A 12,083-nucleotide genomic window follows, 5' to 3' on the forward strand; every position below is an offset into this window, starting at 1 on the left:
GCCTCAGTCTCTATATGTGAACCTTCCCTGTTGTGGTATATTAAATATCAATATTATTTTGTATCTTCATTTGGAGATCACTGAGGGGGTATAGGAAGTTCTGATTGACCTCAGAGCCTGTGGCTTTGCGAGGAGTAATCTGCCATGTCATAGCATCACTCTCTGGGAAATCCTGTTTAGAATGTGAACAGAATCAAGTCCATAAGCAGAAACTGGTCCCTCTATAACGCGAATTGTAGACCTGACAACAGTTTGTATTTTCTGGAGAGTTGTGTGAAAATTGGAGATTGGGTTGTTGAGAGTGAAATCAAACAGGGTGATTATGACTCTGAAACAACTGATCATGGGCCTTATTCTTATCTGCAGGAACCAGTACTGAGCTCAGAAGATGTAGTGACACTGCTGTCTAAGCCCACAGTTAAAGGGAGTCTGGGGGATCTGGAAAAGGTAAGTGTTCTTTTCAAATAGTATTCATGTACAGCATGACTTCAACCTTTACCTTCACATCAACAAAGCAGAATAGTCTGAAGATAGTGAAAGTTTATCAATGAAATATAATGAGGTCATATAGTACCATAATGCCTGTGTCATTGCGAACATCAGTGTGAATTGTATAACAGACTGACATTCATATGTTGAATTCAGCAGCAAAAGCTTTTCAGAGATTAAAAGGATTTTGTTGTAAATCTTCAGCTTAGCACAAACACCAGTTTCCACCTTTCCCTTCTGGATCCTTTCCCTGTTCAGAAGCCAAACCCCACTAATTTTATGGCTTTATAAAAATATTTTTAATACTCAGGACCAATGAAATTAAACATCCAAAGAATTTAGCTTTTCTTTCAATTTTGAAAAACCCGCCATCAAATCATCCAATTAACTCATTAACCAAGCAGCAAATACAAGCACTGCCCACCTGAACACCCCTTGTTTTTCAAAATTTAACATTTTCAGATGTGTTATTATACACCTCCAGAATACATGGGACTTGAACTTGGACCTCCTAGTCCAAAGACAGGAAGATTGCCACTGCACCACAAGAGTCCCCTCACCCCTCACATTTTTTAAACTCCTACTGCGGACTTGGGTTAACATTGTACATCATGCCGAGAGCCCCCTCTTTATTTCTCACTTTTTTGCGCTTTATTTTTAAAAATCATTTACCCTATAGTTTTGATCAACATTGACGGTTTGCAAACCTTTGTAAGATGTGACAGAAACATGGGTTACCAACATGTCAAGTTTTTCAGAAGGATTCCCATCATCATTGTGCTTTCTGGATAAACAGAAATGAATACAACATGAGACATTCCTATCACCTTTAACCCAAACAGCCTTGTTCAAATGAGCATCAATGCAGACATCAGGAGTACCCATTTTCTTCATTGCAAATTTAAAGATCTCCATAAAACATATGCCAAGAGAACGCTTGGGGAAGTTTATTATATATTCCTTCATATGCACAATGTTGATAGCAGAACTTCTCTCCATCTTTTTTAGTGGGAATCATCTTGTCAGAAAAGCAGAACCTGTTTTATGTCCCTGTCTTTCTGCCCAGAGATGCAATTCCACACTTCTGAATGTGTTTTTTTAACACTACTAAATCAACCATATTACTAATTAAAAGAGCAACTTTAAAAACACAGTCTGTCAGGGGAGAATACAAAGTCCAAAGAGCATCTGCTGTCAATCAGCTTGGAGCTGTTCTGTTTGAGCAAGATCCCTCTAGAGAGAGGTGGGCAGCACTCTAACTCCAGTTCGGTTTAGTTCCCTTCCTCTCTCCCCCATCTTTCCTTCACGTTTTGGTATCATTGCGCTGCCCCTGATGGGCTTGGTATGTCAATTGGTAATTTATGTGGAAGCACATTGATTTAGTTGTGGAAGATAAAAGAAAAAAAAGTTACATGGGTGATTTGATTACGGAAAAAAATGTTCTGTTTGACCCCATCAACCAACCTGCATTTCTAACAGTGACAGATTCCCTTTGTTGTAAACAATAAAAAATATATATATTTATACAAAGGTACATAGATGAAAATGGCCAAAAACACAATTTCAAATTATATGTGTATATATACTTACATTGGGCAGAATATTATAGTCCCCCAGCAGAGAGAGACAAGATTCTGCCGGATTTATTCTTGTTACATACTGCTTGTCCATGTTACATCTTAGTATGCCCCAGTTAAGGCTCTTAATTGATGACTTAGGGGCTGCAGCTTACTTGGTCACAGTTTTTAAGACAATGGAAGGCGGTTTGATATGAGGATTGGGTAGGGGTACAGGGGATTGTGTTGATGCTTGAAAGGTTATGGACTTCAGGCTGTAATGGGTGGGAACTGACTCCATCACAGGCCCTTTTTCCCAACTGGAAGTAAATGCAAGATCTCCCTCTTCCCCAGTGTGTATCATCTCCTCCCCTGGCCGTAGCAATCGGACCCGCAAGGTGCCCACCTCTCTTGCCCTACTAGAGAATCCCAGACTTACCTCCATCCTTGGTTCTCGGTCTTTTGTCATTGGAAACTTTCCTGTCGTTGGAGAGCAGGGACACACACAGCGCTGTTAGGGAGGGAGTTCCAGGATTTTGACTAAAGTGACACTGAAGGAACAGCAATATATTTCCAAACCAGGATGTTGAATGTCTTGGAGGGGAATTTGCAGGTGGTAGGGTTGCTGCAAAGGCATTGAGGAGACAGAAGTTAAGTTACTTGCTGCAGGATTCTTAGCCTCTGACCTGCTCTTGTAGCCATAGTATTTATATGGCCAGTTCAGTTCAGTTTCTGGCCCCCCAATAATGTTGATAGTAGGGGATTCAGTGATGGTAATGCCATTGAATGCCAAGCAGTGTTGATTAGATTGTTTCTTGTTGGAGAAAATAATTGCCTGGTGCTTGGGTGGTAGTGTGTGTTTGTCATGCATGTTTATGTGTTACTATATCTGTAACCGTGTGTATGATAATGTGCCTTTGCTTTTCAAAGGGCCTTCCTTGAGATACTTTAGGGAGTTACTTCTTGACTTTCAGGGCTATATCTTTGTGCTCAGAAACTGTTTTTCATTTTCACTCCTCTATGAGGTGACGCAGTCACAATGTAATAATACCTTACATATTTGTGTTGATGTATGGTATATTTGGATTCTCAAAAGCAGAATTAGAAAAATTCTCATCAATATCCTTGATAATTATGAGCCTTCTGTTAAAGTTAAAGCCATGCCATGCAAATAAAGCATTAATTTCTTAGACTCCACCATATTTAAATTGGCACAAAAACAGTCATAAGCCGGGAACATATTTTTTTCAAAATTGCTGACATAAACTTTCATGGACAAAAGGCCATCACCCCAAACATATCCAAACACACTTTCCACAGTCTGATAAGGTCACAGTTAATACGTTTCTGGTGTATGTGAAGAAAGCTGTAAGATTTTAACTATGTAGTTGCCATCCTTTTTACTGCATCTTGATTTCAGTTTGAATTTTAACAACTGACATTCTGTATGTTACAACAGCATCCATTACATCATTTTCCTATATCTTAGCTCCTGAGCATATGAAGCCTTAAGCTAGAGATTCTACATTCAATACCTTTGTGATTTAAGTTTACCTGACTCCTGATTAACTGAGTATTGCTTTGGCATCAGGTTTGAAACTTTCTCCTTTGCAGCTTCCTTCTCTCCACCCTTGTGACCTCCCTCTCTTTCCCTGTCCCTTGCAGCAACTCTCCCTCCTCCTTGTAGTCTCCCATGCTCTCTTTCTATCTCACTGACATACTGACCACTATTTGTCTGTCTCTCTCTGTTTCTTTTTGTCCCTTTGTTTCTCTCTTCAGCTTTGTATCTTCCAAATCCCCAGCCCACCAAGCCCCTCCCATCACAACAGTGGAATGGCAACTCCTGATCCCATCAGCTCAGCAATTCACACTTGTCCACTCCTGGCACTCATGTGGCCCCTGGTATCTCATTGTCACCATATACTGTGTCACTACTATTCCACATACATGCCATTTCTCTCGCAAATCTACAAACATAGTTTTACTATTGAACCTATCAGCATTAAGTACAGGAGCTAAAAAGCCTCAGAGATTCTGACGGTTCATTGTTAAGGGGCAAATTTTCTCCTATTAAGTTGCCCCCAAGACTGAATTTTTTCCAGATCTTCTGGGGGCAAATTCATCCTCCGCCCTTGAAAAGTGCCACTTGACCATTGAACCTGGAGGATAGGTCCCATGAGTAGCACTGACTGGCCATGCCAATAGATGGAGGCTTGGAGATCCCCACTATTGACAGACCTTGCCCTTAACACAACAATCTGTTTGTTGTGCCTTTCTAGACATGAGAGATACAGAGGTTGCATTTAAAGCCATGTAGGAATTCTTGAATACAGTTGAAGAACAGCAGGAATTCTCATGTGGTTAGGGTTCTTTATGGTCTTGTCTGTTTTTTTGCTTGCATTGTAAAAATGGACACCTAATCCAATCCTGATTCATAAGATGATCCTCAACATTCTTTCTTTGTTCCTTCATCTTCCAGTGTCAGGAAGGAACAATCACTTGCATCTTGGATTGTATCAGTAAACTCACCGGCCTGTCCTCCACATTGGAAGATTCCATAATTCACCGACTGATCCTAGCACTGACTCAGGTAGGGTCATTCAATAAGCTTGAGCACATAAACTAGACTCACACCTTGGTGCCAAGCTAAAGGAATGTTGCATTGTCAGTATTATCATCTTTTGGATGCAATCCTGCCTGGCCACTCAGCTGGACTGTAAAGCCTCCAGGGCATTATTTCAAAGAGTAGGAGAATTCCCACTGGTCCTGGCTCACAGTTACCCTGAAGCCAACATGATTAAAATAAAGTTAAAAGTCACACAACACCAGGTTATAGTCCAACAGGTTTAATTGAAGCAATTATTGTGATTGTGACAATTACCTGATGAAGGAGCATCGCTCCGAAAGCTAGTGTGCTTTGTATACAGGCATCTCCAACTCATGATTAAAATAGGTATTCTGGTACTTTATCTCCTTCCTGTTTGTGTGTCCTTTTAGTGGACAAATTAGCCATTCTTTGCCATAATAATGGTAATGAAACGGGTATTAGGCAAGTTATTTTTTATAAATAAGGAGCCTCATTCATCTGGCTACAATGAAGGACAAATCGTTAATTTGTCTGATGCTTGCACAATGATGGCTTGGTTTTGACCTTCCTTAAATACATTTTTCTAAATAGCTGCCTGCTAATACAGAACTTATTCATTGATAAAAAGAGACAGAATGTCGAAGATTTTCATGTTGTACTCATCAGGACCGACATGCAAGAAAACAAACTTGAAAAAGGAACATAAGTTTATATGGATTAGATTTTTTTTAGATTAGACTTACAGTGTGGAAACAGGCCCTTCGGCCCAACAAGTCCACACCGACCCGCCGAAGCGCAACCCACCCATACCCTTACATTTACCCCTTACCTAACACTACGGGCAATTTAGCATGGCCAATTCACCTGACCCGCACATCTTTGTGACTGTGGGAGGAAACCGGAGCACCCGGAGGAAACCCACGCAGACACGGGGAGAACGTGCAAACTCCACACAGTCAGTCGCCTGAGTCGGGAATTGAACCCAGGTCTCTGGTGCTGTGAGGCAGCAGTGCTAACCACTGTGCCACCGTGCCGCCCGACACGGTGAGGAGAGAAAAGGCAATAGAGGAAGGAATTAATGTGTAAAGCCATAAACAGATGATGACCAAAAGGATCAGAGAAAGCAGATCTAAAAGAAATCAGGAGCTAAGACTGGAAGTTACAAAAGTAATAATAGGACAAAACTTAAAGCATTGTATTTAAAAGCATACAGAACTCAAAACAAAACAAAAGAACTTGTAGGACAAATTGAGATAAATAAGTATGATCTAATTGCCATTTCTGAGATAAGATAATACTTACTTATCGTGGATTGGGACCTGAATATTGAAGGGACCTGAATATTATGACATTTAGGAAGGAAGGCAGCAGGAAAAGGTGGAGGAGTGTCTCTGTTAATTAAAGATTGTATTATCACAATAGGGAGGAATAACTTATATTCAGGAAACCAAAATATAAAAGCAGTCTGGGTAGAGATGAGGAATAATAAAAGCAAGAGATCACTTGTATGAGTTGCTATAGGCTCCCTAACAGTAACCATATGGTAGGACAGGGTATCAAGGAATAAATAATAGGAGCTTGTCAAAAGGTTACAGCAATTATCATGGTGGATTTAAGCCTACATTTAGACCAGAAAAATCAAATTTGGAGCAAAGAAGTCTAAATGAAGAATTCATCAAATGTTTTCAGGCTAGTTTCCTAGACCAGCATGTACTGGTGCCTACCAGAGAATAGGCTATACTCGTCACAGTTTTGACCATTGAGATAGGATGAATTACTAACCCCATAGTGAAAGAGCCACAGGGTCGCAGTGACCATATCATGATTGAATTTAACAAAGTGTTTACAGAAGAGGAGTGGGTCTAAGACTACTAATTTGAACATAAACAAGAGCAATGATGAGGGCCTGAAAGCAGAGCAAGTAAAAATAAACTGAAAATTTAGGTCAAGGAAATAGGTCAATAGAGTTGTAGCAGCAAATGTTGAAGTGGATATTCCAGAAAACATAGATCAGATGTATTCCTGCAAATAAGAAAATTTCTAAAGGACAGACTTACTATACATAGTTAACTAAAAATGTCAAAGATCGTATCAAATTCAAAGAAAGACATAATTACACAAAGATAGATGGCAGGTCAGAAGATTGGACAGAATATTTAAAAAAGGGCAATGAAAAGATTAATAAGGAATAAAAATTGGAGTAAGATATCTAAAAATATAAAAACATATTGGAAAAGTTTCTTCAAATATTTTTTAAAAAGACTGAACAAAGTAAGTGTTGATCCTAAAGAAAATGACCGAGGGAATTAGTAATGGTGGATAAAGAGATGGCAGATGAATTGAACAGATATTTTGTGTTAGTTTTCACTGGAGAAGAAACAAATAACATCCCAGAAGTAGATGTAAATCAGGAATTGAAAGGGAGGGAGGAACTCAAGAAAATCACAATGACAAGGGAAGTAATATTGAGCAAATTGTTGGAACTGTGCATTGACCGGTCTCCAGATGATAATGTATTTTAATGGTCTGAGGAACTCAGAAGAACTAGCTAGTGAAATAGTTCAAACATTGGTTTTAGTTTACTAAAACTTATTCAGTTTGGGGAAACTTTCTTTAGATTGTAAAATAGCTAATGTAGCTCATTTATTGAAAAAGGGAGGAACCTTTACCAGATTGATTCCTGGGATGGCAGGATTACCAATGTGAGGAGAGATTGAGTTAATTAGCATTATATTCATTGGAGTTTAGAAGAATGAGGGGGAATCTCATAGAAACCTGTAAAATTCTAACAGAACTAAACCGGTTAGACAGAGGAAGTGGGTTTCCAATGGTGGGCGAGTCCAGAACCAAGGAGTCATAGTCCAAGTGTAAGGGGGAAGTATTTTAGGACTGAGATGAGGAGCGATTCCTTCAACTAGAGAGTGGTGAGCCAATGGAATTTGTTACCACAGAATGTGGTTGAGGTCAAGATATTGTGTTTTCAAGAAGGAGGTAGATATAGTCCTTGTGGCTAAAGGGATCAAGGGATATGGGGGGAGGGCAAGAATAGGGTAGTGAACTTGATGATCAACCATGATCATATTGAATGGCAGATCAAGCTCGAGGGGTTGAATGGCCTAGTCCTGCTCCTATCTTCTGTGTTTCTGTATTTTTCTATGAGGGAGACAGAAAGCAGGACACTCTAATTTAACATTTGTTGTAGGGAAATAAAGTAGAAAAATTGAATCAAACATAACATTCAATGACTTGCTGTACCTGCAGACTAACCTTCTGTGATTCATGCAGTAGGACACTCAAATCTCTCTGCATCTCAGAACCGTGCAATTCTCACCATTTAGATAATATGCTTCAGTTTTATTCTTTCTACCAAAATGGATAATTTGGCACTTTCCCACATAATCCTCCTCTTGCCAGATCTTAGCTCATTTACTAAATCTATCTTTCATGCTTCCTTATGTCCTATTCACACTCATTTTCTTCTCTATTTTTGTGTCGTTAGCATATATAGTGATCATACCTTCAATCCTTCATCTGAATCATTTATATAAATTGTGAAGAGTTGAGGCCCCAATTTTGACCCCTGTGATACACCAAGTTACTTCTTCAAAGAATTCCAATAAATTAGTTAAACATGATTTCTCTTTGATAAAACCTTGTTGGCTTTGCCTGATTACTTTAAACTTATCCAAATGCCCTTTACTAACGTTTTTATTAATAGCTTCTAACAATTTCCACATTATAGATGTTAAGTTAACTGGCCTGTAGTTTCTTGCTTTCCGCCTCCCTACCTTTTTGAATAAAAGAGTTGCATTAGCTATTTTCCCGCATAAAGGAACCTTCTCCAAATCTACTAAGTTTTGGAAATTAAAATCAAAGCAGCAGTAATCTCACTCGCACTTCTTTTAAGACACTAGGATAAAATCCATCAAATGCAACTGTTGGGAGATTAAGTTTCAGTTACACAGATTATAGGTGAGACCGCACCTGGAGTACTGTGTTGCTTAATGAGGAAAGGCTGGACAGGCTAGGCCAGTGTCCTCTAGAGTTCGTACAGCCAGAAATTATTCAACTGAAACATGTACAATCCTGAGAGGACTTGACCAGGTGGATTCAAAAGGATGTTTCCTCTTGTGGGAGAATCTAGAACTAGGAATCATAATTTACAAATAAACAGTTGCCTAGTTAGCCATGATATAGAGGAGCCAGTGTTGGACTGGGATGGACAAAGTTAATAATCACACAACACCAGGTTATAGTCCAACAGGTTTATTTGGAAGCACTAGCTTTTGGAGTGCTGCTCCTTCATCAGGTAGCTGTGGAGCAGGACCATAAGACACAGAATTTATAGCAAACGATTACTGTATCGTGTAATCCAAATGATATATGGAACAAACCTAAATTGCTGTTAAGTCTTTCATCTTTTAGAATGGGCTGCAGGTTTTGGTTCATTAGTAGATAAATCTCAGAACTTCTAAGTCACATTCTTGAGATAACTTGAGGTTTTATGAAAAAAAAGGTGACATCTGAGCTCAGATAATGCATTATTAAAGGTGTGAGGTTAGAGTCTGTCTGTATGCCAATCTTGGCTTCTCAGACAGTTGAGAGAAAATCTTTTCTTCTCAGAGTGTTGAGAGTCTTTGGAATTCCCTTCTAAAGCATAGGTTGATAGAGTTTTGATTGCTAATGGGATGAAAGCTTATTGATAGTATGCAGTAATGTCAAGTTGAGGTTAAAATCAGATCAGCCATAATGTGATTGAATGGTAGAGCAGGCTTGAAGTGTTTGGTGGAATTCTCTTATTCCTTGTTTGTATGGTTATATGTTCAAGGTTTTCCAGTTAATTGCAATTAATAGTTACCGATTCCTGCTGCATCTCCATGCCATTCATGGTCCAAGCAATTCTCAGCTGAAATGATTTAATTGGTGTTCTTTTTCCAAATTTGCTTTCTTATGTATCAGTCCTGATGAAGTCAAAATGAAAAGCTTCGACTTCATGTTTCTTTAGAGCAACAATTTTTAAACTCCAATTATCCTACCTCATATGGAACTTCCTCCCTTCCTCATCATTGTGTTAAAATCAAAAATCATTACATTATCTTCTATTCTAAACTGTTTTGCCTAGGTCCTCAGAACCATGAAATTCCCTCATTTGCCTAACTCTACAATCCAATTTCCTGATCTAACTTGCTTTCCCTCCTATTGTTTTGACTATCATAGTGCCTTGCATCATATACACAATTTAGGATTAATGGAATCAAAGGATATGGTGAGAAAGCAAGAATAAGATATTGAGCTGAATATTCAGTCAAGATCATATTGAATTGTGAAGTGGGCTTAAAGGGCCAAATGGCCTATTCCAACTCTCATACATTAACCCATACCTAGAGGCCATTATCTTCACTGTGGCCCTTAACTCTTCAATTGCCTTTCTTCAACACGATCTATCATCTGGTTTTTTTCCAATGCCCCTTTATTTTTCACGTGTTTTTTTTACAATTCCTATGATCCTGGAACTTGTGACATAACAGTACCAACATTGGCCTGGTAACCTAGAGTCATAGAGATGTACAGCATGGAAATAGACCCTGTCCATGCCGACCAGATATCCCAACCCAATCTAGTACCACCTGCCAGCACCCGGCCCATATCCCTCCAAACCCTTCCTATTCATATATCCATCCAAATGCCTCTTAAATGTTGCAATTGTACCAGCCTCCACCACATCCTCTGGCAGCTCATTCTGTACAAGTACCACCCTCTGTGTGAAAAAGTTGCCCCTTAGGTCTCTTTTATATCTTTCCTCTCTCACCCTAAACCTATGCCCTCTAGTTCTGGACTCCTGGACCCCTGGGAAAAGACTTTGCCTATTTATCCTATCCATGTCCCTCATAATTTTGTAAACCTCTATAAGGTCACCCCTCAGCTTCCGACGCTCCAGGGAAAACAACTCCAGCTTGTTCAGCCTCTCCCTGTAGCTCAGATCCTCCAACTTGGCAACATCCTTGTAAATCTTTTCTGAACCCTTTCAAGTTTCACAACATCTTTCCGATAGGAAGGAGACCAGAATTGTATACAATATTCCAACAGTGGCCTAACCAATGTCCTGTACAGCCACAACATGACCTCCCAACTCCTGTACTCAATACTCTGACCAATAAAGGAAAGCATACCAAATGCCTTCTTCACTATCCTATCTACCTGCGACTCCATTTTCAATGAGCTATGAACCTGCACTCCAAGGTCTCTTTGTTCAGCAACACTCCCTAGGACCTTACCATTAATTGTATAGTTCCTGGTAAGATTTGCTTTCCCAAAATGCAGCACCTCCCATTTATCTGAATTAAACTCCATCTGCCACTTCTCAGCCCATTGTCCCATCTGATCCAGATCCTGTTGTAATCTGAAGTAACTCTCTTTGCTGTCCACTACACCTAGTGTAAAGTTCTGGTGATGTAGGTTTTGAATCTTATTAGGACAGATATTGAAATTTGAAATCAGTAAAATTTTGAAATAAAAATCTGGCCTAATATTGACAATTAGTCCACTGTTGATTGTCATAAACATACATCTGGTTGGCTAATAGTCTTCAAGGAAGGAAATCTGCTATCTTTACCTGGTCTGGCCTACATGTGACTCAGAGCCACAGCACTGTGGTAGACTGTTAATTGCCATCTGGGCAATTAGCCAATGAAGCCCACTTCCCATGAACAATTTTTAAAATATCCTTCATCCTTTACCTTTTGATCTTCAATTTAAGTCTTTATTGTCTTCTTATCTGAAAGCTCCGTGATGGATGATATTGATTTGCCTTATTATTTCAGAGCTGTGAAGAGGATGTGTCATCGCATTTCACTGCATTGTCGCAGAAACTGAAAACGATCATCAGAGAAAAACGCTCACATTACCTCTTCAACAAGGGGGTGGTGAAAACAACAACAATGGTGAAGATATCCTTGCATGGAGGCAAGAGCAAATGAAAATAAAAAAAAAATTCTGTTTTAAACCATAAGTTTGACCAATTACTGTCAAATATAAGGTGGTATTTGTAGTGTTTGGCAGAAGGTGAGAGAAAGTGGATAGAAAGTTACTAGAGTTAGATGGCTATAGAACTGAGGCAGTTAACATCCTGGGATATGGGTCGGACTGTTTTTCTGTACCCCTCGGATTGTTGCTGAAGATTGGCTCAGAGAAAGAAGGATTTTTGTTCATTATGATTTCATTGCTCTAACTGATTCTGAATTCTAGGTTAACAACCAGGAAGATTCTCAGTTTCAGTGGTGTACATCTCATGAGAGATGTAGAATGCATTAGATTACTATCACCTGCACAATGCAATGGAACTAAAGATGGTAAGACCATGGAAGGAAATTTGGGATGCAGGGTGAGGATAGTGAGAAAAAAAGGGAGGAACATTACAATGTAATTATATCTGTGTATTTGCTGCATGCTTT

At 39.3% G+C, this 12,083-nt stretch overlaps 1 protein-coding gene across 1 annotated transcript in view; it reads left to right on the forward strand.

Moving 5' to 3' along the window:
• The window catches only part of zgc:77752 (uncharacterized protein LOC393862 homolog), a 31,703-nt gene extending 19,620 nt beyond the window's left edge, over positions 1-12,083 (forward strand). Inside the window, exons 9-11 of the mRNA XM_060842537.1 lie at positions 367-447; positions 4,525-4,635; positions 11,454-12,083. Of these exons, the coding sequence (XP_060698520.1) occupies positions 367-447; positions 4,525-4,635; positions 11,454-11,609 (348 nt within the window). The 3' untranslated portion in view covers positions 11,610-12,083. The remainder of the gene's footprint in view (positions 1-366; positions 448-4,524; positions 4,636-11,453) is intronic.

The sequence above is a fragment of the Hemiscyllium ocellatum genome, chromosome 23 (genome assembly GCF_020745735.1).
Source record: "Hemiscyllium ocellatum isolate sHemOce1 chromosome 23, sHemOce1.pat.X.cur, whole genome shotgun sequence".
Lineage (NCBI taxonomy): Eukaryota > Metazoa > Chordata > Chondrichthyes > Orectolobiformes > Hemiscylliidae > Hemiscyllium > Hemiscyllium ocellatum.